The sequence below is a fragment of the Calliopsis andreniformis genome, chromosome 3, assembly GCF_051401765.1.
Source record: "Calliopsis andreniformis isolate RMS-2024a chromosome 3, iyCalAndr_principal, whole genome shotgun sequence".
Lineage (NCBI taxonomy): Eukaryota > Metazoa > Arthropoda > Insecta > Hymenoptera > Andrenidae > Calliopsis > Calliopsis andreniformis.
In genome coordinates, this window is record NC_135064.1 from 19,611,835 (window position 1) to 19,629,971 (window position 18,137).

The 18,137-nt window shown below is 30.2% G+C and overlaps 2 protein-coding genes across 5 annotated transcripts; one reads left to right on the forward strand and one right to left on the reverse strand.

Annotated features, from left to right (window-relative positions):
* The first annotated feature begins 369 nt into the window (after positions 1–369).
* Bmm (brummer) lies at positions 370–10,297 on the forward strand. The gene is made up of 12 exons (XM_076374941.1): positions 370–801; positions 4,969–5,081; positions 5,165–5,284; positions 5,794–5,982; positions 6,062–6,145; positions 6,218–6,394; positions 6,468–6,643; positions 7,945–8,102; positions 8,188–8,272; positions 8,345–8,438; positions 8,514–8,712; positions 8,818–10,297. Exons 1-12 carry the CDS (start codon positions 642–644, stop codon positions 9,018–9,020), a joined length of 1,758 nt encoding a protein of 585 aa, XP_076231056.1. The 5' UTR covers positions 370–641; the 3' UTR covers positions 9,021–10,297.
* A 213-nt stretch (positions 10,298–10,510) lies between these two features.
* LOC143177241 (uncharacterized) lies at positions 10,511–17,423 on the reverse strand. 4 transcript variants are annotated; one of them, XM_076375100.1, is made up of 21 exons: positions 17,173–17,423; positions 16,097–16,207; positions 15,752–15,943; positions 15,549–15,667; positions 15,155–15,404; positions 14,837–15,049; positions 14,587–14,765; positions 14,303–14,512; positions 14,038–14,197; positions 13,874–13,948; positions 13,472–13,807; positions 13,244–13,403; positions 12,956–13,161; positions 12,741–12,888; positions 12,468–12,661; positions 12,257–12,394; positions 12,056–12,152; positions 11,817–11,893; positions 11,546–11,729; positions 11,131–11,294; positions 10,511–11,056 (listed from the first exon to the last, which is right to left on the reverse strand). In XM_076375100.1, the coding sequence occupies exons 2-21, from the start codon at positions 16,142–16,144 to the stop codon at positions 10,901–10,903; spliced, it is 3,306 nt and encodes a 1,101-aa protein (XP_076231215.1). In that variant the 5' UTR covers positions 16,145–16,207; positions 17,173–17,423; the 3' UTR covers positions 10,511–10,900. The 4 variants fall into 4 exon arrangements, with proteins under 4 accessions (XP_076231215.1, XP_076231216.1, XP_076231214.1 ...); XM_076375101.1 differs by having other exon boundaries at positions 10,511–11,050; positions 11,131–11,297; XM_076375099.1 differs by having other exon boundaries at positions 11,131–11,297.
* Between the last annotated feature and the right edge of the window lie 714 nt (positions 17,424–18,137).

Below are 18,137 nucleotides of genomic sequence, written 5' to 3' on the forward strand. Positions count from 1 at the left end.
CAAATTCTTAATTTTATCTTTTTTTATTATATGCAAGCAAAAGAGCATTATTACTTATTAGAATGTGAATTTTTTTGCAAATGCATATTTACCGTAAATTATATTATACTTTGTATATTTTTGTATACTATATGAATTCTACAACTTCTACATATTTAAAATTCCAATAAACGCATAGAGATCCGCAATCTAGTTATTACTGAAAGAGAAACCAGGGAATTACACATTACTTGACGAATGAGTTTAAGAACACCGAAGTGGGCGGAGCTATTACCACACCATTCTGAACAGCCAATGAAGAGGTGGAGAACTATTTACAAACTGTACGTACGTCACAAACGTACTTTATCTCTTTAGCTGTTGTGAATCATGTGTTTTTTTTCAATCACACTCGAGATTAGACTTCAAAGTTTCGGGAGGCTATTGCTGCCGTTCAGGGCTATCGACAGTTCGAAGTTGAACGTCAAGTCAAGCACGTTGTTCAAAGCGGTTTTCTCGGAAAGTGATGGTCACAGTGCCGTCGGGACGGAGGATCAGTATTTTTTCATTTGAAATTAACTTGACGAATCGTTATTAACAATTTTACACGCACATATACAAAGCAACGGCAAACGATAGCGTACACGTAAGAGAATTCCGAAATGAATTTATCGTTTGCTGGTTGTGGCTTTCTCGGTATATACCACGTTGGTGTGGCGGTGTGCTTCAAGAAATACGCTCCACACTTGTTGTTGGATAAGATTAGTGGTGCATCGGCTGGTGCTATCGCCGCTTGTTGCCTCCTTTGTGACTTACCCCTCGGTGAGTGAACTCCTTTGTTTATAATATCAACCAGATATGAGGTATCTGAAATAATTAGTTTTTTTCAATGTTACGGTCCGGTTTACGACTTGCTGATAATGCACATCTCACGTTTTGTTTCCGTACCGTGCGTGTTGATCAAATTGTTTCAGTGTACTGATGATTACGGTCAAATTATAAATATCTTTGTGTTTTCTTTTTCTTGAGTATTAGTTACTATGGTACACGAGTTACTTTATACTTAGAATAATTGTTAATTTGCTGTCATTGTCTTAAAGTACAAATGTTATTGAATATGTTGCATTGTGAACTATTGATAATTATTAACTTCAAAGTTTTTCATTATATATTTATTGTTTATACGTACAATTTATTTAAACGAGTTCTTGTAATAATATAATATTGAGAAAGTAAGTTATAATGTTAGGAAACTTTCTGTGATCTAATATAGTTTATATTTTGATTAAGTGTAACTGTTATTTGTTTGAAACTTTAAAGAGGTTCTATAAAGTTGGTCATCTGGAGAATAAATCTCATAAGTAGGTCAGGCTTAGAATAAGCAAATTGGAAGTAGTAACAAGAACACTTATCAAATGTTTTTCTTTATGAGTAAGGCTACAGCAATAAATATATAATACAATGCAAGCCATTACAATAGATATGTTAGCATAAATAACCACACATTTTATTGAATTTTTTACTGCAATAACAATTTGACAATTCATTTGTGAAAAAAATATCCATAATTTTAGAAAAAAATTGCATTGGCCATTCTTATATTTTTCTATACTAATTTGTAGATCTAGCCATTACAAAGTATTATTTACAAAGTTAATATTGTTTCTTAATTAATTAATGTATACAAATAGTAAATATTTATTGATTCTCTGCATATTATGTTATAAATATCACATAGTAATGAGATTATACATCAATCTCATATCTTTGATGTATGTATGTATCATGTAAAGCAGTACCATGGCCAACTAGAAATCTAATACTTCTATAATATAAAACTTACAACAAACTTATAATCACATATTTCAGAATAATATTACATATTTGACAAAGTATTTTAAAAACCAAAAATGACAAATTGTATGTAAGTTTTCTTTAAATATTCAATAATACCTTAAAAAAGACAGGGTATTGAACAAAAATGATGAATATTTCATTACAAAACAAATGTGTCAAGACATGTTTTGCGCAAAGTAAAAACGTGAAATTAATGACACGTCTGTATTTCGAAACGTAGTTATCGTTTTATTGAATATTTAAAAAAAACTAATTTTTTCAAATTTTACTTCTACATAACAGTAATATCAAAAAAATCCGAAAAATGTTACGAAAAATACTCTTACCATCATTAAATTGTGTAATAATGTATTGTAATAATAAAGAAGTAAATTTAGAATGAATAATAAATAAACAATAGCTTCTTATTTTCATTTCACGTTGAACAATGATTCAAACGCAAGTCATGAAGCAATCAGTTCATCCTTATCATGTTCCTTTGTTATTATGCTTAACGATTTAGAAATATTTACGACGATATGCGTTTTGATAAAATTCGATTGCTCGTTTCCTGAATATTTTTAAAACCGTAGCTTTACACACATTTCACGCTTGATAGAAAATTGATGTATTTTTAGCGAAACAGAATTGAAAGTCAAATTTAGGTAACTGAACTTTCCTGGTTATCTGTGTCAATTAAACCCATCGCATGTTACGCGTCAGTTTTATTTTTACTCGTGTACAGTAATAAGCTAACAACATTAGAGGAAATAGATACATATTTGTAATAACATTTTGTTATCACTTACATAATATATGACGTAAATGTTTTCACAATGTTACCTTGTTTGTAAAAACGTGTTTTGGCTCGTGCAACAGAATTGCGTTCTATGCAAGTGTAAATGTTTACCATCAAATAAGCATTCCGATTAGTCCAATAAGCGACACGTAGATGTTTTTCACACACAAAAATAAGAGGGGGAAGCGCAACGTACGGATCAAGCGGATGTTTTCATAGTACCTAAAAAAGGATGAACACGATACATGCGTCAACAACATTTGCATATGTATCGTATATTTGAGAAATAACACAACTTAAAATGTACGTTTTTCAGGAAAAACAAGGAAACAATATTATTTTATCTGCTAATAAATTTTGTTTGATATTCACAAACAGTTTTTCGCTTCTCCCGAGAAACGTGCTTTTTTAAATTGTCATTTTCTTCTCAGGTTTGATTTACCTATACATTCCATTATCGAAATGGAAAATCGATTGTTTGTAATCGATTGTTTAGCGAATCGATTTTCTAACTTCCGATCCGTATCGATTTTTTCAACAAGAATCGATATCCCTAATATGTATTATGCATGCAACTGTTCCAATGTATATAATATGTATAATATATACATCTGGTGCACCAATTTAAATACGATGTGATGTTTAAATCTCAATATCAGTCAAGAAATTTAGCAGTATGCTGATAAAACGTATACCTTAATCTAGAGAAATTGATCGAGATTTTATCGTTGCTGGTAGCTGATAGTAAACATTCAATTTTCACGTTGTATGCAACAGTGATGCAAAAATTGCATGGATATAAAATGGCTAAAATATTATCATAATGACGGAAAAAATTCTTTTATATGTTGAATTATCTGATATCGTTTATCGTCATCACGATTAAAGTCTGAACAATATTTATGATATTAGATAGATATTGCGATACGACAATTAAAGTAAATGCAGGTGATAATCTATGGAAGTGATGAATGTCACGGTTTTACATGATTGCGATTTCTCTTAAGGTTTTATGAAAGATGAATTCTTTGTTCGTTAATATACACAAATAAGATTTAATTAATACATTTGAAATAATAAGAATGAACATGAATCTACCTTCTATGACATTCATGTGCGTATAAAGCACTTTGCGGTGTCGAAATCAACAAATCATTGAGAAACTTCGTTTTCGAAACTAAGCGTAAATACATATCTGTTTTTGTGGTAGCTCAGTTTACTTCCTCTAATCATAAAACAAACTCTTTGTATTCGTTTCTATTGTAAGTACCAGCGTTAAGTAGCCGAAGCCATTGTGTATCTAAAGCAAACAAAGGAATATTTGCTTAGAAAGCCAATGCTGACTCGTGTCGATAAGAGATAAAACTGTTCATACGGTTGAACTTAAATATTATCCAATTATTTGTACAAGATATAATAGGAATAAAATTCATTAAATGAAAGTGATGGGCCACAGTTCCGTGGAAATATCAAAATTGTTTAGTGTGAATGTAAATTTTCAAAATCTTAGAATTGTAATATTTAAAAGAAAAATATGAATTATAATTGAAAATTATAGGTATGAAAAATTCAATGTGCATTTCAAAATAAAAAAATTACATGTTGTTGTAAGATTATTTTCCGTAAAAAACATATAGGTACTATTGAAAAGAAAAATGCTATTGAGTTTGATAAGAACTATTTCGAATAATCAAAAATTAATATCATCTTCCACTTAAATAAAATGGGAGAAAAAATGATACAAATTTATTACACTTAATTAATCTTGCATTCGATTAAAAAAACGAGTAAAGTCAATTTTATCTCTAATTCTCGAGAAACTATTTTATTTGGGTCACCCTGTATACAACATATGACACAATTTTGTTGTATACAAACGCGCGTGGGGTAAAATAATCAGACATTGCAACACGGAAGGAACTATCAAAATGTAAACATATTTTCTAAATAAAACTTAAAGATATATTTGATTTTGATAATTTTAAGGTGTCCGTGACATCTCTATGTACTAACACTTATCTCTTCTAAAGCTTTAATATTTCTTTTGCTCTTCTAGAAACCCATACATCATGATTCATATCTTTATTGTTATTTTTTTTTAACTCAACGTACTTCCCGAAATACATTGACATACGTAAAAATATGTACATAAATGTAGATTACAAGCGATCTGTCTACGTGAAGTGAATATATATATAATAAATCAATCTTGAATGATTTAATTCCACTCGATAAGATAAATACTATACATTTTTTCGCTTTACGAAAACTGAACAGCCTTAATTTGACATTAATATAATTATTACCCATTCGTTACATTTGATTACATTAATTAGTGTCAAATATTATTACAGGTGAAATTACGAGTAATGTATTACGAGTTGCACGTGAAGCGAGGCAACGAACTCTTGGCCCATTTAGTCCCTCGTTTAACGTGCAAGAAATATTGTTAGAAAGCTTACAAAAGGTACATATTTTTATTAGCCTTTAAAGAGTTTAAATTCCGTGTTAAATTGTATATTATATATTATAATGATTTTTGTTAAACAGTTTCTGCCACACGATGCTCACATTCGAGTGAGCGGTAAGCTGCATATCTCCTTGACGAGAGTATATGATGGAAAAAATGTAATTGTTTCACAATTCTCTTCTAGAGAAGATTTATTGCAGGCAAGTGAATGACCAATATTTACATGTTTTCTTCTTCAATGTTTTGCATGATTTTGACCCCCTGTCCCTTATTGATTAAGGAGTGTTTAAATAATAAAAAACATTACAACAGTAAAGAAATAATTCACAATAAAGTATGTGTTTGTTGATAATACTGTGTTTTTGTTTTATCATAAATTTATTTGATTAGCACAGTGAGGAATGAAATTACAAACATTGGAAGTCATACAGAGAAATTGTAATAGGTAAATTTTGTTTTTGTTTTTTAATTTTCTGTGCTATTAGTATTTTCACCATTACATACATAAATGTTTTTATACATTTATTGTATTAATATTTGGAAATATTTTAATTAAATTAGTATATTTCATTCATGGGATTCTATTATAAAGTTGATAGTAACTTGAGATAAAAATTTTAATACATATATATAAAATTTTCTGTTATACTATAAGATTGAAATATAAGTGTAAATCAGTGTTAAATAAAATACAATTTTGTTTTTACAGGCACTGCTAGCAAGTGCATTTATTCCAGTTGTTTCTGGTTTGTTGCCACCAAGATTCCACGGCGTTAGATATATTGATGGTGGTTTTAGTGATAATTTGCCTACACTTGATGAAAACACTATTACTGTTAGTCCTTTCTGTGGTGAAAGTGATATCTGTCCCAGAGATGTTTCTTCACAACTTTTCCATGTAAATACCTTGTTATAATTCCATTGTTCTGATATACTATGTTTATAAAAGAAGATAGATATAAATTTATACTTTACAGGTCAATGTTGCAAATACAAGCATTGAACTTTCAAGACAAAATATATACAGGTTCGCGAGGATACTTTTCCCGCCTAATCCGGAGGTAAAATTAATATTTATGAAATGAAACTGTTAATAGCCCATAACTGATCTAATATAATATTACAATTTACAGATACTTTCAAATATGTGCACGCAAGGATTTGATGATGCCTTAAGATTCCTTCATCGTAATAATCTACTGAATTGCACCCGATGCGTGGCCGTACAATCTACATTTGTAGTCTCAGAAACTCTTGATGAGAACATGGAATATGATCCCGAATGTGCAGAATGTAAAATGCATAGACAGGTATGTACAATTTTTTGTATCATATGCAATATGTAAAAATGGCCTAACTTATGTGCATACATAATTGTTACAGGAAGCATTAGTATCTAAGTTACCAGAAACACTTATGACCATATTCCAAGATGCAATTGATTCTGCTAATAAAGGCCTTGTTAATTGGTTATTCAAACATCGAAGTGTAAAGTTACTATCCTTGCTTAGCTTACCATACACATTGCCAGCAGATGTAGTGTGTGCAACTGTTACAAAGTGAGTACTTTATTATTTATAATATTTAATAATACATTTTTTTTATTAATCTTATCTTTTTCAAACTGTATATATGTAAACATTTGATTAAATAATGTTTGGAATACTAAATATAAATACTTAATTACGTGCATGTATTGTTTGTTTAAAATTGCATGCTAACTGAGATAATTTAATTTATTTTACTTAAGATAACAAATCAAGTCAAATGTATATAACATAACAAGTCAAATGTATGCTTTTAGTGAAAAGTCATTGTGCTCTCATATCGCTGGAAATTAAATTGTGATATAGGTAACAAATTCACAAATAGCTTATATATTTTTTAACAAAACTATAGTAGTTGTCGCTGCTTACTAATTTTTACATGTAGCTATGCCAATTAAGATTAAAGGCATCTGTACATAATCTTGAATTTAGTACTTGTACAAGGACTTAATTGCAAAAAATGTACATCTTAAAAGATCCTGATTTTTGGTGCTAATTTTAGATTTGTTTAAAGTTAGTTATAATCCTATAATCCGTTTAAGAATGTTATTCACGTGTGTAATGTCTAAATAAAATCATTTCGTACATCATAATTATTTCCGTTTCTTTTCTTTTTTCGATCATAAATGATTTATGAGTGAAAGAGTCGTAAACTATTTAAATAATTTAACATTATTTATAAGTAAGTATTTAACATTATGCATGTAATCATAGCCTGATTGGTAACAAGGTAGAAAGGCGCACTTTGGAATATAAAGTAGTTGGAAATATTCTTTCTACACCTCCACAGATGATTTCTTGTTCTAGACATATATCGTCTTCTCGGTAAGCACACGCTTTGCATTTCTTATGTTTTAAAGTATAAACTAATTGTACTACATTAGTGTTTAATTAGAAATTACTTAAAGAATTGCTTGCTTAATTGGCCATAGCCAGTGGTAGTACTGCTTTAAGAATTCGAGCGAGCCGAGTGTAAACGTTGAGCGTAAGTCTCGAATCGGTAGACTATTGAAACAGACATATTTGGGTATCACTCTGCGAAGCCAGCTCCAAGAATTGTTAAAGATTGTGGGTTTAACTGGGCAAAAATTTGACCATTTAAGCGGGCACTATTATACATTTGCTTGTAAATATAAGTACTGGGGGATAGTTGCATTCCCTTACAGCTTGCTGTCTGCATGTTTATTTGCATTGTAACATAACAAGCTGCAAGTCTTTTTTATCATATTGTTCTTTTCTCTTAGTTGTTGTTATTTTATATAAAGTTATTTCTTTCATAAGAAGTAATTAACATAATTTTATTTTATTTCTAGGTTTATGCTGACTGTTCCTAAATTACGAAGAAATTTGTTAGAGTTAAGAACCTTCTTCTTGAATCAATTAAGCATGTTGTTTCCTAAACTTAATATATATTATCAACATATACCACAAACTATTAGGTGTCACTTAGCTATTACAGAATATGGTTCAAGTAAGTGTGATTATTTACATGATTTATAATAATACTAAAAATTAATTTAATAGACATGTACTAATATATTTTTTACAATTTCTAGGTATATATAATAAGGAAACCGAAGAAACTGATAATTTGTACAAAAGTCAAACAAATCTAAATTTAACTTTAAAATATAATGAATTGTAAGTATCCACAATTTACTTGCAGCTTGTTAATTAAAATTCATAATTGATTTTTTAATTTATGCTTTCTAGACAACCATGGAATGATCACAGTAATAATGCGAAATGCATAATAAACATGTCTGACATTTCCATTGTCGATGATACTTTTGAGAATATACTTCAAGTATGTAGTAGTATTATATTTTTGGTTTTACAAATAGGAATATGTACTTAAATTTATTTTTTACGAAACTTATAGGTCACTACGGACCAAGAAGCTGTGATGGCATATTACTATATGGATGATAATAACAAAGTTAAAGTCACAGAGATATTCGATGTTACAGACTCAGAATCACAGGCAATGTTATCTCTAGAAGAAGTTGAGAATAACACAAAGTTGCAATTCGATGAATGGGATGAACCCTCATGGTTATCTCAGCACACACTTAATGATGGTAATTCGTATTAACTATTTATTCAGTTTACAATGTGGAAATTCATCGAATATCAACATTGTGTAAAATCAATTAAAATATAAAATCTTTACAATTTTGTTCTAGTTATTACTGAATCTTTATACACTGATAGAAATCAAGAAAGCATAGATAATTTATCAGATATTTCTCTAGAAGATATGTTGAATGGCTCAAACATTTCTTCTGATCCAGAAAGTGAGTGGGCAGAGAATAAAGATTTACAAACAATACAAGTTCTTAATCCAGATAGTCGACCAGAAGTGGATCAACCATCATTAAATATATAAGATAAATAATTTTTTTGCGTTTATTTAACCAGAGAATGTACATATATTATTGAATCATATTTTTATATTGTTATGAAACATATTTGTACATATTTCTATAGCCAATGATATCACATTGCAGTAATAATTATTACTGTTCAATGTTGATGAATTCATACCATTGTTACAGATACAATCTTTAGAATAGAAAATTATAATTTATAGCTTGTGTTATACACTGATAAATTATAAGATGTGACAGAAGTACCATATAAATAGAAATGACATATAACAGAGATATCTTCAACAGAGCATATACAGTATTTTATTGTATAATGAGTTCTACTGAAGCAAGTTTAGCGTTGTTATTATGATAATGTGATGATGACAACGTTGTTAGATACTTGCAAGGCAAGTAGTAGATCTCCCCAAAAAGAGACTGATTGTAAAGAAAATGTACATAATGTGGAAGAAATTTGTTTATGCTCTAGTTCGAGAACTCTTAAATCTAGTTAAATTTTATATTATTATTTAACCTTTAGAGGGCCGATAAATGAAATGGTATAAGCCTGTAAATCTATTCTAAAAAATTAATATATGTATATACGAGGTACGTCTGATACAAATTTGTTGTTAAGGCTCGAGCCACTATAATGGTTTTTCGGTTTTCTAAAGGTTGGAGTTCTAAAAAGAAAATTTGAACATGTGAGAGAGAGTTTAAAGATTTTAAACATCTCTTATTAAATTAATTAATTATAAAATGTTGAATTGTTTATCGTTGTTATATTCGTATATAAAGAAAAAATTTTAATACTTTTATAATAAAATGGTTTGTTAGCAAATCATATTGTACAATAACATCTTGTGATAATAACTCAAGGAAATAATGACATTAATTATTTAATTTAGAATAGAAAAATGAAATATGTGATTGCATACAGCTGGAACTGAATGCCAATTAATATGCTGAATTTTTGTACTGTGTGTTACTGACGTAATCACTATCGAAAATGATTATTTTAACTGGTAATCAACAGCGGATGGGTATTTTTAATAAATCGTAGACATTATAAACTAAGTACTCTTGTACAATAAAAAAATTTTCATGTTAACAATGAAAAGCACAATTTATGTATTTAATTTTGTACTAAATTATTTTTTTAAATAATACTAAAAAAATTACACGCAATAAATACTGTTTTAGAAAAATAACTTTATATGTGTATCTGTTACACGATTAATATACATATTCTTTTAAATACATACACAAATACAATTCTACATATTGTATAATCTTAAATTCACGCTTAAATAAAACAATCTTTTTCATTATTTGCCATTGTAAATACTACTGAAAGCCATTTAAATAATTTGTATATCGAATTATGTTCTACTTTATTGAAGTAAAAAGTATTGAAGCGAATAGTTCTACTGTCTTTTTAGATTACTTCATGAATAAAGTTATGAAATTTTTTCTGAAATGAACATAGTAGTAATAATATGAAAAAGGGTAAAGGTCAATGAAAAATGGAATATTTATTACATCTTTTAATATAAAACAAATCGTATGTATAAGTTATATATACAATAATTGAAACCGTCCTCAAAGTAATATTTTGAGGCAAAATTCATTCTTTTTTTTTTTTTTTTTGTAGAAATAATTTATTGCACATGCGCACGAAGGTATGTACTACGCTGACCTTATAAAATATGTCTTTGCTGATAAACATCGATTGTTCATGAATAAAAACTTTTCATAATTTACAATTATAATCGCATGCATAATTAAAAATTGAAATGTCACAATTAACGTAATATACAAAACACCTCAATTACATTTCTTCTAGGCGGTCTCCAATTATTTAATGTAGTGTAAGACATTATTGATCATTTGAACATATTCAGGCTGGGTCTTCTTCAGGGGCAGACGTAGAATTTCTTTGAGGCTCAATTTGAGTTCTGTTTTGCGCATTACCAGTTGCAACAGCTACTTTGTGTTGCGCAGCCAAACACTGTAACTGTTGTAGCTGTACAGGTTTGACCAGAGTTCTCTGTAACTAATAAGGCGTTCTTGAGTTCTGTGTATAAATAGATAAATATCAGTTCAATTAAAACGATTGCGAATACATACTTGTTGTTGCGATAATGTTGCCACTCCAAGACCTTGAGTTTGCTGACTGCATTGCCCTGTAGAAGCTCTAGCATGCAAGGATTTTGTTAATAAAGTTTGTTTATTTGCAGGTACTACTTGGGAAGAAGGTGTCGTTTGAGACGCCATAAGCACTGGTTTCGTTGCTGCTATAAAACAGAATAAATATTTTTAAATCTTTGAAATCTGTAACAAGTATATTGAATACTCTTTTCGTTTGAGAACAGATCGACTAAATATATTGAAAAAAATATAGACCAGGAAAAATAATTGTTACATATTACTTCCCTTAAAAAAAATGACATACAAAATTACAGAAATAATATTGCTATTATTATTACAAATAATCTAGTTTTCGAATAATCGTCCCGTGAGTATAACGCTTATGATAACTTACCCATTATAGGAGTTAACACCTGTTTGTTATTAGATAGTATCAACTGACTTGCTGTTACCGTTTTGGCCACAGTTACTAATTGATTTGGCAAAACAGTCGACTTAACTTGATTTGGTTGCACTTGACGAGTCATGTGATTAAGTCGTGGCCGTTGAGATCCAACAAGTTGAATAGCCTGTCCACCCTAAAAAAATATTATTTATTTTCCTCTGAGGATCTCAATAACATGTTATTCAAATTTATTTATTTTTCTTTGAACACAATAAAATACCTGTGACAGAGTAACAGAATTACTACTGCGTATATTCTGTTGCGATAATCCTTTCACTCCAGAAGGAATTATTTGGGCTAAAACATTCGTATTAAGTTATTTTGTATTGAATAATTATCTATTTCGCGTAATTACAAAATATTTACTTATCTTTTAGGTCAGATACTAATATAGTAAACAAAAATATTTAAAAATGATAAGAGTATTAAAACGTATATTCCATCAAGAATAATTCTTACCGATAGGTAAAGACAAATGAGTATTGGCAGGATTAGCTATTACTACCGTTGGTGTACTTCCAGCAATGGCTGTGGTAACGACTGTTGTAGCCACCATCTAAAAGTAGAAACAAAAAAAAAAAAGGTGATTAAATAATTTTTCGTGTATTTTACGTTACATTGTTTGAAATGTGCAATTGTGTGAAATACAAAGAAACTAACACTAGAAACCGTGGTGCAAGTATTAGTTGCAGATGATATAGGCAGGGAAACAATGACTCCTGTAGGTGTAACGGAACCCGTCGTCGCTGACACGTTTAGCGACATCGTAATAGGTTGTGATAATCCGGGAAATGATACCTGTCGTACAACGAATAGTACAGTAGTATTTCATCTTCTACGCCATACGTAGAAATAAGCAGCTCTCCACAACCTGAACATTTTGTAGACCGTTGATCGAATTTGGCAGACTAGTAAGATTCACACCCTGTAGATTTACATTAGTAGATGGTGGCGTGGTCATAGGACTCGCAGACTGATTATTTTGGCTGGAAGAAGCGGTTAAGCGTTCGAGTAAAGAAGACCCAGAATTGATTCCTGGTATTGGATTATCCGCAGACGGTGTTCCTGTAAAAAAAAAAAAAAATAGTTCCAGTAAAAAAAAATGTCATACATATTTCATTTTATATATTTCTGTACAATATACCTGCTAATAAAGCTGAGAGTCCCGGCATCGATAATCCAAGTGTTGAAGTAGGATCTTGTACGCGAGCTAATCTTACAGCTGTTGCTTTTACCGGTTGCTGTTTACAACCCAATTGCCCTGTTAAAGCTGAACTTAAACTTACCCTTACCTAAAAAGTACAGATGTTTAAATTTTATAGCAATGACGAGAATATATAATACGTTTTATTTATTTACTTGGCCAGTAGTGTTAGGGACATTGATAACATTTCCATGATTAAGAACTCTAGACGGGATGGAAGCATTCAAAGAGATCCTTCGTGGTTGAACTTTCTGTTGAGTTAAATTAGCAGGACTACTATTCAATAAACTAAGAATCGCAGCATTATTTGACTTGTTCGTAGTCTGTGCATTATTATTCATAGCAGCAGCTGCTGCGTTAGCTGTAAAGGTGTTTAGCAAACTTTTTATATTGTGCTACATTTCTTTAACTTAGTATTTCATATAAATGTCGTGGTAACAAACCTGCAGCTTGTTGTTGAAATTGTTGAGCAGAATTCATGAGGGAAGTTACTAGAGCAGTTATTGCTGGATTAGTAGAATGCTTTTTAAATGGTACGTCATTTTGGCTTTGACTAATAGTTTCCGTAACACAATTTTGTGTTCCAGCTTGCAATTGCGCTTGCTGTGCAAAGAAAAAACCACATGAAAATGTTTCAATGACAGAAAAAATATAGATGTTTGAATTTTTACCAAGACTGGAACATTTGTAGAAGCAGTGTTGTTAATACTATTAGCTGACTTTTGCTGGAAAACTAAAATTCCAGATCCATTACAGGAGCTACCATCTGTTACTGACATTGCAGAATTGTCAATTTGTACAGAGGTGGAAGCATTCGGCCCACCATTGGTTAATGATTGCCCCGGACTTATTGATGTAGTCTCATTTTGGGCAATAACTTGCGGTATATTTGTTGCATCTACACATGCCAGATTATTTTGTGCAGAAGTAGTAGTTTCTGTCATAGCTTTCATTGAAGCCACTTGACCAGCTAAAGTATTTAACTGGCCTTGAGCTCGTGACAAAATCTGAAATAGTTATTGTTCAAAAGTGATAGTCATAATAAAATATCTAACAGGCAATCTTCGACTTACCTGCTGCGCTACATGTTGAGATTGAGCTTGCTGTAATTGCTGAGCAACTAATTGCGCTGCTTTTGCTTGTTGCGCCTAGAATATTAAAATTACTTGAAGATAAGCGAAACACAATACTTTTATACATTCAACTATGTAATGTGATTCTTAAAACGAACGCATACCTGTTGATGTGCCCGTTGCATACCAGGTGTACATGTTACACGAGGGACCTGCCCTGGTACAACATGTTTAATTCTAACATTTTTCCTACCTTCTTCCGTGAAAATTTCTGTAAACTGCTGAATGTAATGGTTTGCCAGAACTCTTGTACCTAATGTAAACCTATAAAGAAAAACCTTTTAATATTCAATGTATTTTTTAAGGAAAAATAAAGTAATAATCTAGTTCGACAAAAGTCAATTTAACTGAAAGTAGAAAAGTACGTACCGACATGCAGAACCATTCTTCTCTCCTTCACGGTGGTTCTTATCCATATAAAGCTCTCCCAGGTACTCAGAATTGGAAGGTCTTTGCAGAATTGAGAGCTTTATGTGATCTATTTCGCCTTGACTTCCTCCAGTTTCTAATATATATTCCTCTATAACTTGTGGCAAACAGTCTTTTGTTTCTCGCGGGCGTTCATACGCTTTTGCAAATCTAGTTATGCATGAAGTAATGTTAATCATAGCACGTAACATCTTAATAAAAATTAATGTAATGCAATAGCATACCTTAAAACATCAATGGGTGTATTTGGTGGAAGTAAAGGAGGGTTTGATAGTGAAGGCGGTGGACAGGCAGTGGTTGTAACTACTCCTCTTTTTGCTCGTAGTTTCTGCATTAAATCTTGTATTGTTAACCCATCTGATTGCGCCAACTGTTCCAATTTTCTCTTCCGATTTACTGTAACCTGTAAATTACAATATAGTATTAATACATATTGAAAACTGAATTTATGAAAATTAGGAAAGTAAAATTCACCTGAGAAAACTTTTTGGCTTGTCGTATAAGTTGATGATCTGTAAGCAGAGATTTCGACTGTCGTAGTCTCGTCGTAGCTAAACTAGGAATAGGATTTGGATCCAAACATAGAGGTCCTTGGGTAGCTGCAACTAAGTGTGATTCTAACATTAACCGCTCTTCGTGACTCCAGTCACCATCACTAGTTAAAGTTGAAACGTCCGAGAGTACACTCTAAAATGTGTTAAACAAAATATTAAAATTTAAGGTCTCGATTTTCTGAATGAATTTTTTCTTTTTTCAAAAAACAATTACATATTATTCGTTTGTATCATTTACCTGTGTGGTAGGCTTAAGAAGCACATGATGAACTTCAGCTTTAGTATGAGGAAATGCTTTTCTGTAATCTCGAACTTCAGCTATTATACAGCCATCATAAAACAAGTGAGAATGATTGGTTTCTAGTTGCTCTGCTAACATGGCAGGCAACTGGCCATTATCTATACACGAAAGCAATTCACCCTGTTCGTAACCCATCAGTTGTGTTTCAGCTAATATTGAATTTTTATCATATTGATTTCCCTTATCACTGTTAAAGTAAAACTATTTAGTTAAATGCTTTTTAATTTGTCTTTTTTTTGTACAGAATATTAAAATATAATCTTATTCTTTTGTAATATAGATAAATGATGAAACACATATCATCTGTTGTAAAAATATTCTAACTCCTCACCTATTCCTTACAGCTAATGAGTATCCTTTATTACCAGCATAGAGATTAACAATTAATGTGTGCAAACCCTCTCTTTGCACCAATCTTCCCAAAAGATCACATTCATTTTCAAGATTATTCTATGCATTTCAATGAATATAAATTTTGTTATTGAATTAGTTTCTATTTAATAAGTATTCTAATAGGTGTTAAAATGCACATACCAAAACTGAATCAGGAGTTGCATGAGGAACTTTGGTAAGTTCTTCAAAGTATAATCTAGTCAATTTGGACTGTATACTGTGTTTAGAATGATTCTGTTCTCTCTTTTGAGTGGATGATTTATCAGATGTTAAGGCCAAAGAATTTTGTCCTTGAACATTTTTCCAACATTTAGATACTTGATTAATCATATCCTGTATAAACATATAAACATATATAAAAATTATTCCTATGTTTCTACAATAGAACATACTTGCACTAGACAGAACTTTCTACATTCAAACATTTGCACAATGTGTAATTCTTGAAAATTGTTACTATATTTGACAATAGTTTTTGAATAGTACCTGAGCCTGCCGACACGCATCTTCCAAACTACAGGATGTACCAATCATTTTACTTTTTGCTTACTAACACCATTTAATGTCATATCTGATATAATAATAAACCTTCACAATCTGAAATAATTGCACAAATTGTAGTACTAAAAACAAACAATATAATGCAAGGACATAAAGAATTAATTTCAATAAAACTATATCAATCATAATATTTATTAACTAATAAATCATAGGATTATCAATTTCTTGTGAAAGTGATCATAATTAATCAAACAATATTTCATATCATAATTATTCAAATATTTCTATAGCAATTTTCATTGTATAAAATACAATTACTGTCATATTCTTTGATATATTTTCCATTATTTCATATACAGCTTATTTGTTACATGAAACTTATATTAATACTTTTAATGCCTATTCATGGTAACCTTATACTCATTCAAGTAACGAAAACATCTTAATTTGAATGCAAGTATATATATTTAACTATAATTAACTTTAAATATTATAACATTAATTGCAACATAAGCTTTGACATTTTACAGAAAATAAGTGAACACAGGTTCATATAACAATAGTGTATTACACAAAGTTGCATCTCACTTAGCATTGCCAGTACATAAACAACAAAAAGGAGTAACTATGAATATTGTTAATAAAATCTTTGTTCATTGCACATATCTAATAAAAACAAATAAAATCACTTGTTACAATACGCAGAAAACATAGATTTATTCAATATCTTATAAATAAAATGTATTGTTTATTGATGAGACTTAGCATACTCCTTATCTCATCTACAGAATATTATGACAAATATTTTGAATATAACAACGAAACTTTTCATTAAAATACTGAATAATAACCAAGAAATAGTGTTAATAGTTTAAAATTGACTAAAATAAAGTGTTACATACAGCACAGAAATGAATGTACGAAAATATGCCTTGGACACAGCATGAATCCACCGAATGTCAAAACAAGCACGTTATATGAGAGGTTATGTAAATGTTTGTGAGTTAACACTACTTACACCTTAATAATTTCACAATATACGTAAATAACAGGTTATTTACCTTCAAACGATCGAAAAAGTGATCTAATGGTAAACATTGGGCACAGGATGTGACTCAAGTCAATTTCCTTATCATAACCTCACACCGATTGATAAATAATACACGAGCTTACAAATAGCGAGAATACTTGTTAACGAGTCTTAATATTCAACAAAAATTATTTGGCGTCAAATAAATAATATTTACAAGTTAGAAACGTCATTTTAGGACACAATGTAACCTATCATACAAACACTACACACAAGCATAGACTGGAAAACTGACCACATTTCTCTCTGTAGTAAGATGTTCAATTCGCATTTCACTCGGCCAACATTGGACCAACTTAAGGGCGAGTTTGCTATTTCGGCTACATAACACTGATCCCTCTACGAAAAAGGATAGAAATATCGAAAAATAAATCAGCGAAAAAGAGAAGCAATGTTAAGAACTCTAATTAACTTTTCAGAAAATTTTCTTGAAAAAATGAGTTGTGAATATATTATTCCATGTGTACTTATCTGATTTGAATCAAATAAGAAATCGGTATGCTAAAAATTTTGTTACTATATTACTAAATCTATATTTAATTATTACAATAGAGGGTGTTTGACTATAACGGTGGAGGGAAATCTTAGAAAATGATTCTAGACTAAAATAAAACGAAAATATGATTGTGCTTTTATTTGTTAATTCTAAACATGTAAAAATTAACAAAAACCGCCTGAAACTTCACTGTTACGTGTCTTCTGGCGAAATTTTGGTAATTTGAGTAGAAATGAGTTGGTGCCCATGGAGCGTTTAAAGAGCTCTGCTCAAAAGTGCGCGGTTTTCGAAATCAAAAAGAATTTTAAAACCATTAAACGAGATACGTATTTGTTAGCTGAAATGTATTTTTCGAATGCGCAAAAAATTGATATCTATTTTCCGATAGCAGAACTCTTCTAAGCGAAGTATGTTTTATTTTTTAAGCTAAATTTTTTCTT